The sequence below is a fragment of the Sarcophilus harrisii genome, chromosome 2 (genome assembly GCF_902635505.1).
Source record: "Sarcophilus harrisii chromosome 2, mSarHar1.11, whole genome shotgun sequence".
Classification (NCBI taxonomy): domain Eukaryota; kingdom Metazoa; phylum Chordata; class Mammalia; order Dasyuromorphia; family Dasyuridae; genus Sarcophilus; species Sarcophilus harrisii.
The window spans coordinates 311,334,257-311,359,338 of record NC_045427.1 but is presented as its reverse complement, the minus strand read 5'-3'; the positions used below and the strand labels follow the sequence as shown (position 1 = coordinate 311,359,338).

At 34.2% G+C, this 25,082-nt stretch overlaps 1 protein-coding gene across 1 annotated transcript in view; it reads left to right on the top strand.

The window, feature by feature from the left end:
* Positions 1 to 25,082, top strand: part of LOC105750377 (cytochrome c oxidase assembly protein COX16 homolog, mitochondrial) — a 110,828-nt gene that overhangs the window by 45,535 nt on the left and 40,211 nt on the right. The window contains exon 3 of the mRNA XM_012548265.3: positions 18,505 to 18,567. Coding sequence (XP_012403719.1) covers positions 18,505 to 18,567 — 63 coding nt within the window. The remainder of the gene's footprint in view (positions 1 to 18,504; positions 18,568 to 25,082) is intronic.

Genomic DNA, 25,082 nt, shown 5'->3' with positions numbered 1-25,082 from the left:
AAACCAGGGCTCTTCAAAATCATATGTATTGCTTAAAAATGGAACCAACTAGAAAAGGAAGATTCAGAAATAATGGAACTCATAACTCAATTTTTGATAAACCTAAAAGCATGAGTTACCTAGAAAGAACTCTTTATCTGATAAGAATTTCTAGGAAAACTAGAAAGCAATTAGAAAGAAATTATATTTAAATCCATATCTTATACCATGTATCTATGAAAACTCCAAAATGGATATGTGACCTGACAATTTTTAATTAACTTGATCACATGAGATTAAAAAATATGAAGAAAACAATCATGCATATCAAATAAGAAAGGAATTGATTTACTGGGGAAAATCTTTTTATCATGTATCTCTGGTAAAGAATTGGTGTCCAAGATGTATAGATAACTAACAGGTATCTGAGATAAAAAAGTCAGCAAACATTTTGTTAGGGACTAACTGTGTAGCAGGTATTGTACAAATGCTATACATACAAATACACATACATGTACAAAGTGCTACCCATACAGTACACATACATGTACAAAGGGATACACATACAAGTACACATACACATACAAAGGGATACACATACAAGAAGAAAGAAAGACAGTTCCTGCCCTCAAGAAGCTTATTACATTCTGATGGGGGAATACAACACATAGAAGACATCGGATGTAGTATGGAGGATGGGGAGAATAGAGGTGGCACAAGATACCTGAGCCAGGGTTAGATAGAGATGCTGGGCCTGGACATGTGGGCAAGTGGCAGAGTTGGGCAAAGGTCTCCTTTACACCTCTCCATTCTGCTTTTACTTGGGATGGGGTGGAGGGTGTGGTGCCCCACAGTGCTGAGCTGAGGGGAAGGAGCAAAGAGAGAACACACTACTGTACACTAAAATTAACAAAGGTTTTATTTTTTTTTTTGAATGTGAATCTTTCAGACTTCTTTACATAGTCTAATTTGCATAATACTAATTTATGTAAAGTGAGAGCAGTCTGTATCTGCACCAAAAATCACAAAATGGTAATATGTGCTGAATCAGGAGATGCCATCTGGGCTTTCTGTCAGGTCCTTTTGTTCCTATACTGTGCAAATCTCAGACAAATTTCAGATACTGGCAAAACACCAAAAGGTGCTGATAATTTTGAGATAATATGGATATATTATCCATGGACATGTTAGTGAGCTAACCCCAAGATGGCAAGATAAGAATCTGTTCCCTTTCTCCCAAAAAGACTCTATAAAAATGAGACCTCAAACTCCCATCTCTAACAAGAATGCTGCTGAATGCTCCTAGTGCTAATCCATGGTTATATGAGTGATACTCTTTGTCTCTTTCTCTCTTCCTCCTTCTCTTCCTCTTCTTCCTCCTCCGTCTCTTCTTCCTCTTCCTTTTCTTTTTCCTCTTCCTTTTCCTCATTTTTCCTTCCTTTTCTTCCTTCTTCTCCTTCTCCTCTTCCTTACATTGTCTGCCTTCCTTTCACCACCTCCCCACCTCCCCACCTCCCCACTGCTTCTATATCCTTTTTTGCTGTTTGTCTATATTTTTTGTATCGTTTACTCCACCTCCCTCTGTGCCTTATTAAAGTTAGTTTACAGGCCCATTTCCTGCTATCGTTGTGGTCTTTCCTGGCAAGTACCCATCCCCATTTCATAATTTCCATAAATTAACAATTCATAAAGGAACACAGGCAGAAATGTAAGCAATATAAAAACAAAAGTTGTCAATAAAATGTACTTTAAAAAATAAAATGAAGGTGATGGAAGTGCTCTCTAAGGAGTCTTCCAGCTATAAGGCCCCTGATCCTAAGCTTTATATTATGGAGATTGAATATGTAGAATTCTAATCCAATTCTCTTATTTTGCTGTTAAAGACAATTAAAAATAGAAAAGTAAACTAAGTTAATAGGATGTGCCCAACAAATCATTGGAATGGTTAAGACTATAATAAGAATTAAGAACTATTTATGAAGCTCCTCCTTTGTTCCAGGTAGTAAGAGGCAAACAAACAAAAAAATCAAACAGCAGTCCCTGTTCTCAAGGAACTAACAGTCTGGGAGGGTGGGGGGGGGGTCAGGGAGGGCTATAACATGCAAAAAATAAATACAAAATAAGCAATATACTAGATAACTAGGAAATGTTCACCAGAGAGAAGGCACTGGAATTAAGAGAGATTCTACAGGTTTCCTGTAGAAAAGTGTCTATATCTCCAGACTTAGTGCCATAAAACAAAACAAAACAAAAAAAAACCAAAACTAATTTTGGTGCATCTCTGTCAGTAGAAAAGGGGCATGAAAGATAGGATCATCCAGGGAGGGTATCCGTTTTTCTACACCCAACAATTTAGACTTGAATTTTGTTGATAAAACTTAGGTCTATTTCCCCAACATGGGGAGCTTCCTAGCTTTTTCTAGGTAGAAAAGGGTGATTGTGGGCTATAATGATAAATAATATTTAACATCTATTTCTGTCCTAGCTTGGACCACTCCACAATTATGTGGTTATATTGGAGCAGCTCTAACAACTGTGCAATGTGAACATTGGCAAAGTCTGTCACAGTCAGAATTTAGTGTCTTCTGGGATAGGGAGGTCCCCCTATTGTGATTGTAGGAATTTTGGAGCAAATATAGTTTTCTCCCTATTGCTTTTTTTGTGAGAGGTTGCATTTTGAAAGGGTTTTGCATCCCTATCGTGGGTATGAGATGTATTGTTTACAGGAATTATCTTTTTTCTGATATTTGTGAGGAAGGAGAGATTATACAAAAAAAGCTATTAGTCTTTTAGACTAATTAAAAGCTCTTAGAGCTTTTAATATTCATATACAATTAAGAGAAAGATTGTTTTTAGGAAACTTTGAAGATCTATTTTCTCAATTCCTTGATTGCCATAGTGACATCGAGAAATATCATATGTCTTTTGGTCAGTTCTCCCTAGGTATGGTAAATTGGGGTGATTATCCTGGGATCTTTGTTTTGTAGAGGGAAAGAAAAAGAATAATATAGATTGTAGCAGAAGTGACTTTAGACGCCATCTAATTCAACTCCTTCCAGTTTACAGGTAGGCATCAGAGAAGAGACTGAGTGGATTTGTCCAAAATATCACAGGTAGTGAAGTGGTGGAAGTAAGATGCTAATTCTGGGTCTCAAATACCAATTGCAACATTGTATTGCTTTACCTAAGAAAGGAATATACTGCTATTGGAATGATGTGACAGAATCTGTGGAGAGATGGAGAGAAGGAAGTACTTAGCAGTTGGTGCTACTAAAAAAAAAGAAGAAAAAGATTAGCAACCTATAATCTGTTCCAAATAATGTTGACCTGACCAATGTAATTGCAAAACAATCAAACACTACAATGAAATCAGGAAGTGTTATGATTGTATCATTTAGCCATTGACCCATTTGTAGCATTTACAACTTTCTTCTATATTGTCATTTTATTAATGACAATTTTCTTAGAATCTATATATGTATATACCTTTATTTACAATCCATTTATAAAAGGTATGATATACATGCACACATACACACAGACACTCTTCTCTTCTTTTCAGCCTGTGTGTGTGTGTGTATATATATATATATATATATATATATATATATATATATATAATTTTTTTTTGTATTGTCTTCTCTTTTTCCCTTCAAGACTGCCCTTGGCATTCATTTTAATTATATTTCACCTAGATGAAAATGTTAAGGGGTGAGAGGCCTACATGTTATGATTTGCCTTGGATTTGAGACTGCCCTACCTCATTCTCCATTCATAACTTGTGAAACTCTAAGCTCTCATGGACAAAGTCCATTCCTAAGGGGCTTCCCTAAAAGGATCATTTTTCTCTTTTTGGCTAAAAATTAACTAGTATATTTATTAATAGCATTCCTCAATCTAGTTTTCCCCAAATGTGGGAAAAATGTGGGCAAAGGAGGATCTCCAAATTTTCTGTAAGCATTCAAGGTAGTAGATGAAAATTAGATATAGGATAGCCATTTGTGCCAAAGAAAATATGTAAAATACATAAGACTCCTAAAAGCCCATGAATAGCTGCAGGAAGTACATAAAACATTGAAATAAAGCACTGACCCCAACCTGGGAAGTGAAATAACACCCTGACATTCCAGAAAATTCTCTCCTGCAAATTCTTTCTGAATTCATAATGCAATCCTGTAAACTGCAGAACAAGAAATTCCCTTCCTCCAATACTGTCCAAGGAAGATGCTGTACAGAATTATGTAAATGATCCTTTTCTTCCTCCAGGAAGTGTACTGAATCAAGAAATCCCGTTATCTTTGTACAGAGTTTAAACATAGAAACTCTTGTATTGGGAACTCTCCTGTATTATCTTTGAGAGCATTTTGAAAGCTGGTGCTATATAGAAGAGCTTTCTTCTCAAAAGAACCTATTTGTACAAAAATATTTACAGCAGCTCTTTTTGCGGTGACAAAGAATTGGAAATTTGAGGGGATCCCCATCAACTGGGGCATGGCTAAATGAATTGTGACATATAATAGTAATGCAATATTATTGTGCTTTAAAGAAATGACAAAGTTGGGGCAGCTAGGTGGTGCAGTGGATAGAGCACCAGCCCTGAAGTCAGGAAGACCTGAGTTCAAATCTGGTCTCAGGCACTTAATACTTCCTGGCTATGTGATCCTGGGCGATTCACTTAACCCCCAATTGCCTCAGCAAAAAAAAAAAAAAAAAAAAAAAAAAAAAAAAAAAAAAAAAAAAAAAAAAAAAAAAAAAAAAAAAAAAAAAAGGCAAGCCAGATGATTTCAGAAAAAACTAAGAAGTCTTATATGAACTGATAAAAAGTGAAATGAGCAGAACTGGAGGACATTGTACACAGTAACAGCAATATAGTTATCTTTTTCACATGGTGGGGATCCAGAGCACTGTGCCCCCATGATTTGGAAAATCTGCTTAAAACTTTTTAGCCCTCCCTTTGTACCAGAGAAGGAGATTGATTTTTTTTTTAAATGGAGGGTTTATAGTTCCTTATTGTCAAACTCAAGTTAAGTATTTGATCATTATATAGGTCAATGTTAGTAAGAGTACTGTATGAAAAATAAATTTTAAAAAATATGAAAATTCTAAAAATGGAAACATTTAAAAAGAATAATACTGAACATACAGCATGTATAACAAGAGACATTTCTAGTCTTTGTATGTTGGCTTTTGTGTTCTTTTTACAAACTTTAACTTTTTACTTATTTTAACTTTAAAAAAGAAATTATATATATTTATGGTATTAAAAGATATTATACAATATTATATATGTCTATATCTCTCTACATATACATATATGTGTGATGCATTCCTGAGTTTCTTAACTTTTTCTGTGTCATCAAGTGGCCTTCATGTGTCATCTGCAGCTCCCTCCAAATACCATTTAATTTCTTACTCTGATCCACAATATATTGTAATAGTAATGGGGAAAGTCATGATGTGGAAGAGATAACTGTGTTGTATGATGAAGAATTGTGAATAACTTAGCTATTCTCAGCAATATAGTGATCCAAGATAATCCCAAAGGATTCATGATGAAAAATGCTATCTACCTCCAGGGAAATGATGTCATCTGAATACAGATCGAAGCATACTATTTTTCACTTTCTTTTTGTTGTTATTGTTTTTGTTTGAATTTTCTTGCACAAAATGATTAATATGGAAAATTTGACATATTTTACAAGTATAACCTATATTAGATTACTTACCATCTCTGGGAAGTGGGGGGAGAGCTAAAAGAGAGAGAGAGAGAGAGATTTTGGAACTTGAAACTTTAGGGGAAAAAAAGAATGTTAAGAATTGTTTTTACATGTAATTGGGGGAAGAATAAGATTATTTAAAACTAAATAAAATTTTAAATGTCATTGGGGGGGGGGCTTCTTTCTCTAGATTCTAGGATCATGTTGTCTGGGAAATTTAAAATCCCTTTTCCTCCACACAGGAATTGGAATACACAAACATTGTCCATGAACTAAGTTTTCAGACACTGTGCTGGCATGTCTAATTCTATGTGCTTCTGCCACAAGCCAGCTGTTGCTAAGGCGAAAAATATCACATGAGTAGAGACACCCTTCTTCCCTTCCAGATTACCCTTGAACACAAGTATTTGTGCTGGACTGTCTTCTCAAAGGAAACAAGAGAAAGAATTGATCTGTTAGCTTGCTTATGTAATCCACAAAGAGTTCATTCCTGTGAATCCCAATGAGCCAATCATCTTAGAGGTAGCTCCTGTCACAGAAGTGATTTATATCCCCAGTGATCACGTCTGCCTCCTTGGGGAAGTGACTCTTGGATATCTATAAACTAAGGGCAATACCCTTTAATCTCACCATTGAGAATCTTCAGATTGATGAAGGAACCCTCTCCTTATCAACTCTTTTTAGTTGGGATGTGAGGAAGAGACTGTGCCTCTGAATTTTGTCCAATACAACTTTAATTCTCTCCCAAATTCATGAGAAAACTTAAATGCCATATGTCTTAGAACTGACCTGATTACTAACAGTGCAAGCCTGGGATACATAATTCAATGATCTTAATATAGAGATCCCGATGGAAATTAAGATGTTTTCTAGTCTGACTCCCTTTATTTTGTAGGCTCAGAAAGAGAAGTTTGCCCAGTCCTCACACAACTAGTGACAAAACTAAGCTTTGAATCAGGTCCCCTGGCTCCCAATCCAGTATTCTCTTCATTGTACCATTTTTGCCTTCAATATTCTGAAATAAACTTATATTTAACAACTCCTTAGAAGTTTCTTTTTTTAAAATCTCAAATGCTCTTTAATTTTTAAAGGAATAGAACAAAATAGTACATATTATTTTAGGAGCTGATAATATTTTTGTAGGTTAGCTCAAAAACAAGTATTTGATTGCAGAAGTACAGCATATTTTGGATTTCTAGTTAATTATACAGAAATGTACATAATTGAAATACTTGCAATTCAGAAAACCTTATTCTCTGTGATAATATAAAAATGATAATGAGACAAAATATCTATTTTTTACTAAAAACTATATAAAGATAAAATAAGCATTAAAACAATTTTAGAATTTATGAAGATTAACTATATGTAAAATAGTAACTTTTTTCTTACAAAGGTACCATTTATTCACAAAATATTTTGAAGTTTCTTTATGTATTAGTGCATCCTTTGATCCTCAAAATACAAATGTATGTTATGTGATATTGATGAGGTCTAGATTTAGGGTGGTCAGGGAACCAAATGATGATATTAGGTTCAGGGAACCAAATGAAATTAGGGTTTCTGGTGGTCAGGGAGTTAAATGATGAGGTTAGTAGCAGGTTCGGGATTCAGGGAACTAAATGTAGAGGTTTGGCTTCCCTAAAGCCCTTGGGTAGGTAGGCAGTTTTGGAACCCCTCGCCCCCCCCCCCCCCACTCCCTTTCTGGCAGCTCAGAATTTGCAAACCCGAAAAGGCTAGATTGATAAAAAGAAGTTTATTATAGGCATTGGGAAGTCAGCCTTTGCTATACATGAATAGAAAGACTGAATTCCTTAGTGGCAAAGTCCTCAGGGAAATTAAGTCAGCACAATAAAAGAGAACTGTGGCATAACACTACCTACAACCATACTTTTACCTCTCCCATCCTTAAAAAATTCATTTCGTCCATCCTGCTTTGCTAGCTATCATCCCACATCTCTTTTCTCATTTGTGGCTAAACTGAGGAGGCCGTCTATAACTGGTATATGTATCTCTTTTCCTTTTACTCAACAGGCTGGCTTCTAACTTTATCATTCAACTGACATTATTTTTCCTGACGTCACTAATAAGCTTGGATGCCAAACCTAATGACCTTTTCTCTAACCTCATCCTTCTTAATCTCCCTACAACCTTTTACACTCTAGATCATGCTTTCTCCCGGATATGCCCACTAATGGTAGGGGTCCCACTGAATTCTGTCTTGAGCCCTCTTCTATGTTATCTAGTTTGGTGATTTCATTAGCTGCCATGGATTTAGTTAACATCTCCAAGCTGATGATGCTCATCTCTAGTTCTCCAGCCTACCCTCCTTGCTGAGCTATTGTCCTACACATCTTACTTATTTATCATTGTTTGCTTGGTATTTCTTTCATTAGACCCTTAACTCCTTGAAAGCAGGAACCGCCTTTTGCCTTTCTTAATATCCCTGCATCTAGCACAGTGCCTGGCACATAATAGGGACTTAATGTTTATTGACTGACTTACATATTGTTATTGTTGTTAAGTTGTTTTTCAGGCCTATCCAATTTGGTGTAGCCTCATTTGGTGTTTTCTTGGTAAATATCCTGGAAGCATTTGCCATATTCTTCTTTAGATGAAGAACTGAGGCAAATAGTGACTTGCCCAGAATCACACTGCCCTAATAATAATAAGAGTATGAGGCCTGATTGGAACTCATGAAAATAAATCTTTCTGATTCCAAGTCCACATGTCTATTCCCTGTTCCACCTCGCTGCCCCTTGGCTGTAATAGTTGTTCACAAATAGGTAATATTAGTCACAAAAGAGAGACAAAGAAAGACTTCTCATTCTACTTATTATGAATACCACTCATTTTGGCACATCATCATCCAATATTTAAGTACTTCATTTGTGTCTCTAGTCTTTGTAATAAAATAATCATGCTTCCTGACTATAGGACACATGTCCTTAAACTTCTTTTATATCCCTTACAATGATCAGTAGTAGCACTTTGCTTAGGCAGGATGTCATAAAAGTCTTAGTGCAGTAGTAAGTTTTAATAGTTTAAATAGCTATTTATTTATAAATTTTTAATTTTTTATAATATAAATATATCTTTGTAATAGTATTACTTTTATCATTTACAATATAACATTACTTGTATATAGTAGAATGAATTTATTATTTATTATATTTATTTTAAACTTTAGTAGCTTAAAACCACTCAAGCTTTTGGTGCACCCTGTTTCTCATATATTTATTATACTATGCTTGTTTTTTGTTTGTTATTTTGTGTACTTGCCCTATATTCCTTTTTAGAATTCAAGTTCCTTGAAGGCATCTTGTTATCTTTGTGTATCCTTACATATTTAATTTATATATCCTTATTATCACAATTCAATATTATTATGTTCATAAAAATTCTTAATGAATGTTTGTGGAATGACTAAATCTTGGCTCTGCAACTTGAAAGCTAAGTGATATTAAGGAAGTCACTTAAACCCCTCTAGATCTCATTTTCTTCATCTCAAAAAACAAAAGGTTTGAAGTAGATAATCTCTAAGAACCCTTCAGCTCTAAATCCTATGATTCTGTGAATCCCTGAGTGAATGAATACCCTGCTGTTGGTATGCCTATTAGTGTTATCTTCATATATGAAGGACAGCATATTTTATAACCTTGAACATTTCTATTTCAATTTATGGCAGAATATAGGAATTTATCCATATTTCTTGATCCTTTGCTCAGTATTATATCCAATAAATGAGACAGAATTTTGCAGTAGTTTTATAGAAGCAGTTCTTTATAGCAAGAAATTATGCATCTACAATATTAACTCAATTCTTATATGTCTGTGCCTGAGAACACCCTGAGCTGTAATGAAAGCAATTTGGAAAAGTAAATGTAGAATCAAAATTAACAGGAAAAAGCTCAAAGACAATTTTGATGTTCCCAATAAACCAACCTCTAAAGTCTATTTGCAGGAGACTAATAAGGACATACATAAAATTTTCTACCTTTTAAGGACTTCAAATTTTGTAAAAGAAAATATTACTATCTTTCTCTTAATATAATCCCCATTTCAAGGTGGAAGAAAAGAAGAAAGTTTTAAAACCCAGATTTACATGAAGGTTTCTTTTCTGACCTCTACCCTAAAGGCATTAGTGTAATTGAACCTTTTCCATGTTTTGAATTGCTTGACACTAGACAGAAGAGCATATTACCTTGAAGGAGACTGTTTTGTTGTTTTAAGTTGAAGTGCCTTCATTTATCCTTTTTATTGTCATCATTATCATCCTTATATTCATCATCAACAATAATAAACTACTTATATCAATAGGAACATTGTATCTACTCTTGTCAAGTTAAAAAGACTTGAATTCAGATCCTGAGATAATTAATTGATCATCATATAGTATTGTTGTTGAAGTGTATAATGATCTCCTGATCCTGCTCATTTCACTCAGCCTCAGTTCATGTAAGTCTTTCCAGGCCTTTCTGAAACCATCCTGCTGGTCATTTCTTACAGAACAATAATACAATAAACCCATTTTACAGCCAAGGAACCAAGGCAAACTTTTTAAAGTGACTCACACAGAGTCACACAGCTAGTACAGTCTGAGGCCGGATTTGAACTCATCCTCCTGTCCACTACACTGCCTTGCAACACAATTAGAGCAACACCTTGTACTGACAGTAATTATATAGCTAAAATAATGTTTCATCATTTCTCAGAGCCAAATCCCAAGAAGAAGATTCAAGAAACCAAGGAAAAAATATTGTGATTCTGCTGCAAGGAGGATAATAGTTAACATAGAGATGTTACTAGTTTGAAAGAATCAACTGCCGTCAAATTAAAAGAAAAAGCAAGAAACTCTTGACATGTGGAGTAAAAGGTTAAGGTTGACATTTCTGGGAACTAGGCCAGGAACATGTAGGAGACAAGCGATCACATTCTAATCAGTCTTGTAACTGTTGCCATGTTATGTATGTTTGTGGCCTTGTCTGCAGCCAGTGATGAGTCATAATTGCAAATAAAATTAATATTAATAAGCTTATAAGCTTAGTGGGATTCCAAGAAATAACACATTTTGGAAGTAAAATAAGTACTTAAATTGGCAATTTTGACATGTGGATCTGTATAGATGCTGTCAACCTTGCTAGGTGATCTGAACATTAGGTTATTCATATGCTACCCAGTCATATTTCCTAGCATCTTCCAGTGTTTGAATATTTGCTATAGGCTGCAGTTCTTTGTAAGTACTACTAAATTTAATATTTCTTATTTATCAAAACCTTTTTATAGATATTGATAATAATATAATATAATAACATATGAAGAATGTTGGAAATATAAGGAAGTCATTCAGCTTGTTGCCAAATATGTTTAAATCATTGTAACAATAAATTGGTTAATGATAATAATAAAACATGTATTTATTATGCCATTTCTGGGAAAACATTTAGTATAACCCTATCATAAAAATGGTTTATTGTTTTTTATTGTCATTTCTTATTATTTAAAAATATGAAAATAAAATGGGATGAAAATACAGAATAACTTGTATTTGAGGAATTCTGATATCTTTTTTTTCTGAATCCTGAAGATTAATATCTGTCAGGAATTTGGAAGTACTAAACACAGGAGAATTCACCCAGCCAAAAGTATTGATCATTAATAAAGAAGTGAGAGTTATTACTAAACTCTGTTGCCTGTCTGGCATATTTCCCAGTGGTACTTGAGTTAAATTCAGACTTCTTAGTCTAGCATTAAAGACCCTCTATAATTTGATCCTTTCTTAACTTTTCCAAAAATTTCTCTTTCTACATATTCTGTTCTCCAATCAAACTACTTGCTGTTATTTGTACATACCCTTCATATTTTCGCTTTTCTGTCTTAACTCATATTAAGGAATAAACCTTCAACAATTACCTGTTGAAATCTTGCCCCCTTTCTTTCTAAAGCCCAGGTCAAATAATTCTACCTTTACCATAAAGGCTTCTTTAATTTCCCCTCAAGTTTAGTAATGTTTTTTTTTTTTTTCAATCTCACTTGTCATATTGACACTTTCCATAGACACCTATTATACATTTCTTGTACTTTCACTGATGGTGTCAAATGATTATGCAATGAGCTTTCCATTTCAATGACTTCTTCTCTTCCTAATTTCATGTCTTTCAACCAGACTAAGTGGGAAGAGTTCTAGATTTGAATGCTGTTTATACACCATTAACTGTTAAGGTCCTTCTCTTAATGTTTGTTATCCTGAGTGTCAGGTTTGTTTTGTATGGAGAATCCATGAAAAAGAGTATTGTGAAATTAAGTCAGCAAGGAAAATGGAAACTAAATTGTACAAAGTCTTCTGTGCAAGACTGGGGAGTTTGTATTTTATCCTTTAAGTGATTGGGAGATAATGAAGGTTTTTTAGAAAAAGAGTGTCTGTCAGTTCTGTGAGTGATTAAATGGAAAGGGAGTTAGAAAGGGAGACACCAGAAAAAAGGAAAACTAAGTTTTGTTATAATAGTCTAGGCAAGAAGTGATGAAGGTCAGAACTCAGTGATATGCACATGAACTGGGATGAAGAGAAATTATTAAATTTATTGGCTTTTATAATAAACTTTATAACTTTTTCAACAATTTTTTTCAGTATGCTATATGTTCTCCTTTGTCATAATCACTTTTTTTGCCCACATGATTTGGCCTTAAATTCATAAATTTTATATACTTTAATTCTTCATCACAAAGCCATTCTTTTATAACGATTGGCTATTAAGTGCACCATTAATGAATGGTTCATTTTTGAAATCTAACTTTAATTATAATAGTCCATGGGTTTTCAGTAGGATTTAAATCAGGAGAATTGTGGTAGCATTGATGCAAGTTTATCTCCATCCCTTGGATGAATTTCTTAACTTTTCAGGATATGTGGCATCAAACAAGTTAATGTTATATTTCATCTCTATTGTAATTCTGGAATCATTGTGGTTTTCTGTATATTATTTTTGTTTAGTATCAGTTCCTCACTGGGAACAAGACTTCAAAGCCCATTGGAAGTAAAAAAAAAAATCCCCCAAACATTTTTTGAGTGGATATTTTAAAATCACATGAAGATGTCTAACTCTTAAAGATTTACCTGGACTACTTTTGACAATGCTTTTGATGTAGTCTTGAATGATAAAGTAAGTTTCATTAGTAAAAATTATCTTTTTCTAAGCTTTAGTACTCCAGTCTTTATATTGTCTTGTTCTTGACAAACACATACTTTATATAATTATTTATATAAATATTTATAAATATGATATATATATATATATATATATAAATGTTTATATGTTATATAAAAATTTATAAATATATGTATATATTTATAGCACTGGTTAGTTATTCTTTAATGGTCTTGCTCTTCCATATTTAGGATGCTTATGTCACAAAATAGAGAAATCGGTAACACTTTATCTAGCTATAAGTTTCCTTTATTCTCTTGTCTTTTGGGGAATTAAACTATTTTCAAAAACCCTTTTGTGGCTTTTTAATGACATTTTCATGAACTTAAGATATATAGTCTAGTAGTAAATTATGTTTTTAGGAAATCATTAATAAGTTGTTTGCACCATCTTCCTGCAAAAAAAAAGGACCAGAGTAATTTTACTCAGAGAAACCATGAAAGAGTCTAATAGCATAAGATTTAGAAAAAATTGTGGATTGTGACAATCACTTAAGTGACAATTTTGAGTGCTGTCTTGGTTCCTATACAATCTGGTGGGAGTTTGAGAGGGTGTTGGACAATTCCTTTTTGGAAATCCTATCTAGTTAGTAGATTTGATGTGGTGGGACACATAACATTAGGATATAATAGTATTTAGTAGGAGCCTGTAGTAATTAATAGAATAATTAGAGTGAGAGAGATGAAGTGCTATGTAGCACAGAACAGAGGTAGAATATGAATAGCAATGATTGGGACAAGGCAGAAGAGCAAGAACAAGAGCAATTGTGTCCCCTTCTCTTCATTTCATATAATCACCTCTGTGTCATCTACTGTAGGGAAAGACTGAACAACCTACTGTAGAGAATGACTGAAGCATACAATTAATCATAGAGAAATTCACTCAGTTTTTTCCTTCATCATTTATTCAGAATTGAATTTGTGATTGTGGTAGAGTGGAACAAATAAATGCTTGAGAACAGATGTACTCTTTTTTTTTTTTTTTTAAATATTTAAGCCAGCAGTGTTTATAAATTCTATCTACCAATCCTATAAATTGCTTCAAAAAACCAACTGATTAAAAAAAATTAAATATAATTTTCACCTTAATAAAGTTTCATGACATTGAACATGATAGTTAAGCAAAGTGTAGTAGTTAATACAAACCTTCTTTTTAGCTTAAATTATTCAGTGCCAAAACTTGGGGTCAGAAAAATAAGCCTTGGAAAGCTCAAAGGCATTCAGGGATCAGCACTATGCAATAAGGATTTTGTTTTTACATGGTAAAATAACCACATTTCGTATAGGCTTTTGATCTTGGCTAACAAGCAGTTCACAAATAGAATTGTATGTATTCCAGTTTTGTGGGTATCTACCACTCAAAAGGTCATAATTGTGCCTTTTATTGGTTCCAATTTCCCTTTCCTTTGAAATACTGAGGATACAAGGAGCATAGTAAAATATGCAGTGAGACATTTTGACTTCTTTTCCCTGAGCATAACACCAAAATACTTTAATTCATAGTGTTTGACTAGGCCCTCCTACCTGGAAATTCAATCTTAAAAAAAAAAAAAAAAACATAATTTACTACTTTTTTTTTTTTTTTTTTTTTTTACTACTACACTGTATATCTTAAGTCATGAAAATGTCATTAAAAAAGCCACAGAAGGGCTTTTGAAAATAGTTTAATTCCCCAAAAGACAAGAGAATAAAGTTTTTTTAAAAAATTAGAATTAAGGACAGTCCAACTTCTGATCTTTGTTGTTGTTGTCTGTGAAGTGCTCTTTCTTGTCAGTACAAGGAATAGATATGGAAGCAGAAAGGCCTGGGTCAATTTCTAGCTGTGATATTTACTACCTGCTTGGAGCAAGTCATTCTGGACTTCAATAAGGACATCTCCTCTAAATCTGTAATCTTATGAGTGAGAGGAGAGAAGAATAAGAAAGGGGGAATCATTAAAAAAAATAGTTTTTTATTTTTTCTATATATGTAGAGATAGTTTTTAACATTCATTTTTGTAAGATTTTGTGTTCCAAATTTTTCTCCCTCCTTTCCTTCCCTTTCCCCTTCCCAAGACAGTAAGCAATTTGATAGAGATTAAATATATATAATTCTTTTAAACGTTATTTCCGTATTTGTTATGTTGTTCAAGCAATCTGACATAGATTAAACATGTGCAGTTCTTTTAAATACATTTCCATATTTGTTATGCTGTGTAAGGAAAATGAGATCAAAAAGGAAAAATCACGAGAAAAAAAAACAAGCAAACAACAATAACAACAAAAAGGTGAAAGTACTACGCTTTGATCCACATTCAGTCTGCACAGTTCTCTATCTGGATGTAGATGGCATTTTTCATCAAGGGGGAATAATTTTTAAAGTTGATTTCACAAACATTTAAATCTAGAGTTAATCATGTTCTTGCATCTTGATGCAATATTAAAGTTTTCTTGGCTTCTGGGAAATGAGATGTATTTTTTTCCTTTTGTGCTTTTGAAGTGTATCAAAATGAATACAAGTTGGATACCAGAAAAATTGAGAACCAGACTGAATTTTTTACTTGTATTCTTAATATATATTGAAGTGCTTTGTAAAATGTAAAAAGTACTATGCAACCATAAGCTGTTATCATCATTATTAAAACTAGAATCAAGTTTAAGATTACTTGTTTGCATTGTGAAGAAGGCTATATATGTGTGAATAGTTTTAAAGAGAAAAGGAATACTAATTCAACATGAGAGTTAACATTTAAATAAAAGTGGGATTTTTCAAGTCACTCCATAATTGAGAATAGGTATTTAGAGAGCCTGAGCAGAATGAATAGTTTTCTTTCAAAACAGCTAAGAGACCCAAATTGGATCTCAAAAAGGTAGATCTTCCAGCTGTTAGTGTTTGACATCCAGAACTTCTGAGTCAAAGATGAATAGACCACAGCTGATTAATATTTTGTTTTGCAAACATAGTATTCAAAGAGAAAACTAGAAAGCCAAATATATTTGATCACTTGGATAGGTTACATTCTGTATGCTTAGATTTTTTGGTGTATTGGGCTGATTTCAGGCCATTCTGGTGCTTCAGGTTTGGAATTCAATTAAGTCTGATAGGCCCCTTCATTTTGGTGGTATAGCCATGACTTGTGCAAGGATTAAGTGATTTGTGCACATGCATGCACGCACACAAATGCACACACACACACACACACACACACACTCTGACTTGTGCCAGGGCTGAGTGCTATTTCCATGTTCCAAGACAGTTCTGCTACTGTTCCCATTTGCCAAGTTCTGATTTTGCAAATGCTGCAATGATTGAATCCTAAGCCCTGCTCCCTGTACTTGGCTATGACACTGTCATAGGTAGGGGTTTGTCATTGTTGGGACATGAGTACTGCTTTGGGCACTGCCATTATACCCTTGTTTCCAGTCTTAGTACCACTGCAGTTCCTGCCACTACTAGAGTCTGAACTCTTCTCCATTTTGCTGATCCCCACAAGCCTTGCTGAGGATAACCAGTGATGGAACCTGAATATTCTTTTTGGGGGGGAAGCAGCCAGAACCACTCAGGGTTTATTCTCTCTGATTTCACCCAGCACTTTTTTGTAGTATCAAAATGCTAGAAACTAAAGAAGTACTTTTCAGTTATGGAATAGCTAATAAATTATTATATATGAATGCAGTAGAATAATATTGTGCTAAGAGAAATAATGAAAGGAAAAATTCAGAAAAACCTGAGCAAACTCGTAATAATTGATGCAAAAACAAACAAACAAACAAAAAAACCAAAGTGAGCTTCTGAACAATTCTATAGTAATTCCAACATTATGGTGGAAAACCACTTTGAAAGATGTAAGAACACTGATCAAAGCAATGATTAACCAAAACTTCAGAAGTCCAGTAGTGAAACCTACTTCTTATAACATTCATATATCATCCATAGATAAAGAATGAGAGATGCATTCTCAGACATAGCCTGTGTGAATTTATTTGGTTGACTATGCATATTTATTAAAAGGAAGAGCTTTAATTATTTGGGGTGGGAGGTAGTGATACTAAGATAACAAAAAAGGCTAAAAGAAGCAAATTCCATCATGAAATATTTTTCATATACAGAAGAGAGCAGAAGGAAGTTCAAAAAGATACAAATAGAACTAGTTGTGGAACTACCATGTCATATTTATTATTTACTTTTTTAACAAAAAACTTAAATAATAGAGATTTAGATTCATGTAAAATCTTATTCTTTTCTTTGGTATATATGGAAATGATAAATGTTAATGGGTATCTGGTTTATATTTTTTAAATAAAATTTTTAAAAATAGGTTTTCCTTTTCTTCCACATTTGGAATCCCTGCATACAAACCAGCTTATCTGTACCCTAGTTGATGGGTATCCCCTCAATTTCTAATTCTTTGCCCCTAGAAAAGAGCTGCTATAAATATTTTTTATTTATATAGATCCTTTTCCTTTTTTTTTTTTTTTAATCTCTTTTGGGATACAGACTTAGTAATGGTATTTCTAGGTCGCATGGTTTAATAACCCTTTGGGCATAGTTCCAAATTGTTCTACAGAATGGTTGAATCAGTTCACAACTCCACCAACAATGTCTCATTTTCCCCACATTTCCTCCAACATTTTTCATTTTCCTTTTCTATCCTATTAATTAATCTAATAGGTTTGAGGTAGTATCTCAGAATTGTTTTAATTTGCAATTCTCCAATCAGTAGTGAGCTAGAGCATTTTTTTCATATGCCTATAGATAGCTTTGATTTCTTCATCTAAAAACTGTTCATATATTTTGATTATTTATCATTTGGGGAATGATTGAACAAATTGTGATATGTGATTATGATAGAATACTATTGTGCTATAAGAAATGATGAGCAGGATGTTCTCGGAAAAATCTGGAAAGACATGAACTACTAGAAAATGAAATGTACTTACTGTATACAAAGTAATAGCAGTATTGTAAGATAATGTGAATGACTTATATGTTCTCAGTAATAAAATGATCTAAGACAATTTTGAAGGACTTATGATGTAAAATGCTATCCATACTTAGAAAAAAAACTGTTCATCTCTGAATACAGATTGAAGCATACTTTTAAAACATTTTTCTTGAGGGCTTTTTTTTAATATGTTTTCTTTTACAATATGACTATTATGGAAAAGTTTTTCATGACTATATATATATAGCCAAATACCCTGCCTTCTCAAAGGGGGAGGGAGGAAGGGAGAGAATTTAAAACTTAAAGTTTTAAAAATGAATATTAAAAATTATTTTTACTTATAACTGGTGAAAAATAAAATAATAAATTAATTTAATTTAAAAAAATAAACTTTCCCCACCACATCACAGTGGCTATGATAGAGGTGATTTTCTCGTAAAAATATGCTTTATATTTTCATACTAAAAAAAAAAAAGCCTGCTGGGTACATTATTTGTTTACCTGGAAGGTAATAATAGATCAGGCTGGAAAGGGACAAAATTAAATACCACACAGCATCCCACCTAAAGCTCTCTCTACTCTTACCCCTGGAACAACCACACCCTCTCAACTTTTACAAAATAAAATCAGACCTTTCAGACTTAAATAACTCATGTGGTTCATTTTCTGTTTGTCTACAGCTTGATCCAGAATTTGAAGAAAAACTGAGAAGGAACAAGGTGTCATTGGAATCTGAATACGAGGTAGAGTATTTTGTTTATTTTGTTTATTTAGAAGAGTCAATGGCCTGTTTTTGACTGTCTTTTCTAGTCAACATCAGGGAGAATCTGCTGCCTATGGCTAAACTTAGACTATGTCTTCTCCCATGGGTTTATTTCCTTCCAACAAAACTTCTTTTTTTTGTTCCCCGGGTAAGTTTTTTGATCATGTAGTGCCTCTTTAAATGTGGAGCTCTTTTCATGTCTGAGTACTGAAGATACAGATACACTTTACAAATATTTAAGTGTATTGATTACCAGTTAATGAAAATATTGGATTTTGTATTTGCACATTTAGCTGTGTTCTAAATATCTACTAGATATCTCCAGTCTGGCAAAGAAAAAAATTAAGATAGCAACTGCTGCCAAAATAAGTTGATAGTAAATTTTGTCATGTGACTTCCCTTCTTGGATTGTTTTGGCCTGAGTTACTTCAGGAAAATAGATATCATCTCTGAGTAGGAATGGAAAAAAACCTCAGCCTGAAATTCATAGCATACTTATGTGACATTGTTGCTTTTTTTTTTTTTTTGAATTTGGTTTTGAATTTGAGGGTAAAAGAAAAAAAAATCTCCTTTCCCCTTACCTCCCACCTTTGGAATTTGGTGTTAACCAACCAAAAACAGCCACATGTTTTCCCTTCCCATAGAATAGTTCTTTTTCCCTAGTTACTGCTTTTGATTCCATTTCTTCAGAAATTTTTCTCTGTACATGTGTTTGGCTTGGGAGGAAAGGCTGAATCAGCCCAGGTGACCCAATAGTTCAACTTTTAGTCCAGTCAGCAAAAAAAAAAAAAAAAAAAAAAAAAAATATATATATATATATATTCTAACTTGGGTTAGCTGGAGGGGGGTGCCAAAGGAAAACCCTAGATCCAGTTTGGTTCTTAATTTTGGGAAATTTATTCAAAATCAATAAATCAAAATTCTTATGATTCTTTCTTGATTTGTTTCCCAACCAGATGAAAGCCTGGCACTTTTGGACCAGGTCTAAATCCACAGTCCTTTCTGAATCTCTGCAAACTGAAACCAAACACTGTTCTTTGTTCCTTAAGTATTCATTGGCTGTTAAAAACATATATGGGTTAAAAGCAGTTACCATAGCTCAGATTTTATCTATAATGAACTAGCTTTTAAAAATATTCTTTTATCAACAAATGAAACTGCTTTAAAGAAAAAAAATTCTTCATTATGTATCTGTTCTCTTATATAGAAATAGGAGTAGGAACAAAATGACTTCCTTGGCCACCTAGATCTCAGCCAGGACCAGGTTCACCAAAGATCAGATTCTCTCCACACTCTTGTTATAGCTGTCCCACCAGTATTGATAGACAGAGACTGCAGCTCTTCTGTATATTGTACATGCTGATAACTGTAGCCCCTAATGCCACTAGCGTTTCCTTCCTTTCCTCTTCTGCAGACTCCCAAATTCCTACTCTTGGAACACCATTCTTGTGAGAAATTCTGAGTCTTTTCATAAGTAAGAAGAAATCTGCTATTTTCTTCAAGATACAGTTCCCATAAATCTGTGCATTTAGATTCCATCCCCCAAACCCACTACATTCATCCCTGAGGTTTGAAATTTTGCAGTTCCTGCAAATCAGTTGTAGTATACTTGACATTTTTAATTATGGAGTACAGCATCACCATGAACATCAGCATATAATAAAATAAATATGATTAACTTATGTGTCCCAGGTGCTATTCACAGCAAATAGACATTAATAATACATACAAAAGATACAAGTATAAAGTATTGCCTGAAACCAGCAAGGCAGCAAGAATTTATTGTATTCATTATGTGCTAATTGATGGGAATATAAATAAAATCCCCCCAAAAAATCTCTGCCCTCAAAGATCTTACATTCTACTTAAGGGGAAGACAATACATAAAAAGGAACTGAAGAGGTGAGAGTGGGAGGAGATAGGGGTAAGAGAAAGTTATTGCAAAATCCAGAGTCAGAGGAAGGGGGAATGAAGAGGCTTAAGTCTGTTCCCATAATGGAGGTTAAAAAGAGATCTCAGTGGAAGAAGGGAACCAGCATGGGTAGCTGGTGTCTGAGTGAGGAAGTCTTGCCATAAGTAGCAGAGTCAGTTTTCTTTTACTGCCACGGTAAGTGTCTATTAGTGGCTGTCATAGATTATCTTTGAGGGGCCCATTTCAGCCTCGGCAGAGATTTTGCAAGTTGCCTAGGTTCTCCACACCTAGGTATGTAGTAGCTTTCCATTAGTTAGATAATTTGTATGTTCTATGGACACCAAGATTGCTCAGTAAAACTTTTGCCTAATTGGAGGTCTTGAAAATGAACTTGGGCATCGTACTACTATTTATTTCTGTCAGTATTCTTTTGACTGAACTAGGAGATAAGCTTCATTTAGCTTTTCTCTTACTTGAAATATATGCTTGATTGTGAATGTCTTCAGTCTCTCCTTACTCAGACTTCAAAAAACAAGTTAGTAGGAAGGTTTGGCATGTGAATCCAAGGGCACAACCATTATCAGGTAGAATGAAATTGCCAGTGGGATTTTTCCTCGTAGGATTGTACACATGTTCCAGAAAGCATCATATTGGCTCATCTGAAATTTTTCATTCTGCTCTCAGGGTCTCTAACATGTTCAGCAATATTCATTCAAACTTTTCAAGTTGGATGTCTTTTTAAGGGTGGTGTAGTGTTGTTCTAGACTGATGCCAGGAAAATTTAATATCTCCTCAAGTAGGATACTTTTAATTGTCTTGGCCATTGTGTGATTGTATGCTAGCAGGAATCCTACATACTAAGAAATGCTCCTTTAACCTTCTTCGGAAGTTTTCTGTTTTGTGGTTGGGTGTGCTTTACAAGAGACAGCAAGGAGGTTCACTGGATTAAAGGCTCAGCCTGGAGTCAGGAAGAGATGAGTTCAAATGTGGCCTCAACCACTCACTAGTTGTATGACTCCGGACGAGTCACATAACTTCTGGTTCCTTTAATCTACTGGAGAAAGAAATGGCAAACCCCACTCCATACTGTTTTGCCAAAAACCCCCACAGATAACATTGACATGGAGTCAGAAGAGTCAAATGTGAATGAATGACTGAATAGCAACAATGTCTTTTCAGACCTTGTGAAGTGCATGGTTATCACCAATATATTGATTATAGTCTTCTTGTCCCCTTGATGAGATAGGAAGTCAGTATGGACAATTTTCAAAGGTTTACTAAATGCTTATGCTTGAGAAATATGTAGTGCTAGTTGGTAGGACTTTTCTTTGTATACAACAAGCAGAAGTTTCACACTTTTTAGTGACACTTGTAGCCATATTGAGCTAAAAAAACTCAGATACTTACAAGCTATGTGATCCTGGGGAAGTCACTTAAGTTCTGTCTACCTCAATTTCCTCAGTTGTAGAGATAGTAAAATCCTACCTCTCAGGATTGTTAAAAGAATCAAATGAAGTATTATTTGGAAAATGCTCAGCACAGTGCCTGACATATGGTAGATATCAATGCTTATTTTCTTTCCTTTCACCTTTTTATTATATGAACCTTTTATGGCCTTAGAGTGTTATGTACCGCATACTGGGATTGGGATCAGGAATGGTCCATTCATAATTTCTGCCATTGTCTCAGCAGTAAGGTACCTTCAAAGGGATCCTGTGGCATTGCCACCTTGTTTCTTGGCTTGTATCTTCCCATAGATATTAATCAGATTGTTCTCTTCCCCAGTTATCCATAGAAAGTTCAGATTGAAATCTCACTACTTCTAATTCTTATTTGTATGATCCTGGATAAATCACTGAACTTCTCTGGACCTCAGTTTCCTCATCTGTAAAATGAGGGACTTAGACTAGGTGGGCTGTAAGATTCCTTCCAACCCTAAATCTGACAGTCCTTTGAATGAAGTGCAGTTCATGTATTATATTGGCTACTGTCTGATGGAAGTCCCAAATTGTCATCTGCATTGCTATTTACTAGTAATCCATATTTTTTGGATCTTTATATTTAACATTCACTCCTTTTTGTATCATCATAGCTTCATTGTTCTGTGTCCTCCTGAGCTCATCTTCATTCCTATTAATCTTCCCTGGCAGTTGTACTGAATTTGTATTTGGCTTTGGCAAGCCACATCAAACTTGGCATTGATCAAAATATAAGTCTTGTCATTGAAAACCTATGTCAAAGCCAAGCCTTCCCGCCTGTGTTTGGGCTAACAAGTTTTCTTGTTATTAAAGCCTCTGTTTTTAAATTCAGCTGGTTTCTGGTGACCATCTTTTTCTTGGTGGAGAATTGTGTCTAATCCTTCCAAGCTGGCACTGGTATATAGGACAAATGTCTTGCTTGAATCTGCATGAGCCAGTGCTGGTACATATGAGGTGCGGTGGACCGAGTCGTAAGTCTGTCCAACAATTTCTGAAAGGCTTAATGGATTAAAAAATTTTTTTTGCATTTCTTGTCCTCCTGCTGTTTGTAACTCTTTACTCATATATGCACATATATGAATTTTCCTCTAGCTAATGCTATCATCAGTGATTCCTCTTTTCTTTTAGGATCTTCCCAGAGATAATGAATCTTATCAAGGTCACACCAGCATTTATAGGTAGCTCATGTTTTCAACTTTGGAAAGTAGTAGGTGCTCCAAAGGTACTTGGATCAAATGCTCAAACTGGTAAAATCTAGTTGGGCAAATCAATCAGTAAGCATTTATTAAGCACCTGTTATGTTCCATACACTCTGCTATTCACTGAAGATACAAAAAGAGTCAAAAAATAATCTCCGCCCTTAAAAAGTTCATAATCTAATGGGAGAGACCACATACAAACTAATACAGTTATCCCTTCTACATTGTGACTTCCCCTATCTTCCTTTTGATATATTGCATGTCAGCATAAAAAATTAAATGGGAATTTCTAGGGAGTTTTGTAGATAACATTTTATTTAGGGGGAAAAAGGAACTGAAGAAGTGAGGATGGGAGGAAAAAAGGGTGAGAGAAGGTAATTGCAAAATCCAGAGTCAGAGGCATTGCTAGAAGGAGAATGAAGAGGCTTGAGTCTCTTCTCAAAATGGAGGGCCTGGAAAGAACTCTCAGTGGGAGAAAGGGATCAGCATGAGTAGCTGTTGTCTGAGTGAGGAAATCTTGCCATGAGTAGCTGAGTCAGTTTTGTTTTATTTTGCCAAGTATTTGCTAGTAATTCATCTCCTTGAGCATTTTATGTATTTTAGCATTTTATTTTATTCACTCCTTAAACGTTTAGAAAACTTAGGAAAAGTTTAGAAATTCAGAAATGCATAAAATGTATGCAGAATATTGTACAGTGCGCACATATTTTATTTTTTAATACCATAATACTGAAGACTTCTTTGGTTTAAAAGGGAAGGCCAAAAAATTTCATGTGGATTTCTATATCCATATCCATATCCATGGAGTGCATTGTAGTCTTGGCCTTGAAGGCATAATATACAATCAACCTATTTATGGGATAAAGAAGAAATAATTAATAGAAGAAAGGCCCTAAATTAAGAGAGTTTGAAGAAGACTTCTTGTAGAATGTGATCTTTTAGCTGGAATATCCCTTTCATGCAGTGATAACACATTTAACTTTTACTTAAAACTTCTTTTGCTTCAACCACTCCTTCCATTGCTCTGGTATTGGATAAATCCTCTCCCACCCCCTGGGAGATTTCTCTGGATCCATACTTAGGAAGCTGCAGAGCTAGTTCTCTTGTGATGTTTATTGCTACCATCTGACTCTATGCTCTTTATGCCTTCATAAAGGCTTCATGGGTAGTTTAGGTGTGCAGATATTGGGGCCCAGATTCTTGTTGATAGTGTTGTTAATATTCTGAACAGATGTGAATTGATTGCAGTGAGAGCTGACACTCTTCTGACATATTCAGATTGGATCTGAATATAACAACACTAGATTAATATATTTCTTTGGGAAATTTCAAGGTTATCTCAGTGTTTCCCAGGTATGACTAATTTTTGTTCTTCTAAAGCCAAATCCTTCTAGAAACTGTAATGATATTTGCTTCAAGTGTGTCTCATAAAATGACTGAAAAATGAGGATCACTTGTGCTCCACTGTTTGGGATACCAGTGCAGTCTACATACTTAATATTTTATTATAATCTCTGCACAGGGTAATAGAATCAGAGGATCTTAGATTCAGAATTTGAAAAGATTTTAGAGATCTTTGAATCCAGCCCATTCATTTAACAGATGAGAAAAGAGGCTTAGAGTTCCATGAGACCAGGTAGAGAAGACACAGTAAGAATTTCTGATAAACTTGATGAATATGGAAATATATTTAAAAGAATTGGACATGTTAAATCTATTTTGGATTGCTTGCTCTCTTGAGGAGGGGGAGAAAGGGAGAGAGGGAGAAAAATTTGGAACACAAAGTTTTGCAAAGGTGAATGCTGAAAATTATCTTTGTGTAAATTTGGAAAAATAAAATACTATTAAAAAAAGAATTGTTATGAATTGGCTAATATGACAAAAAAGAAAAATGATAAATGTTGGA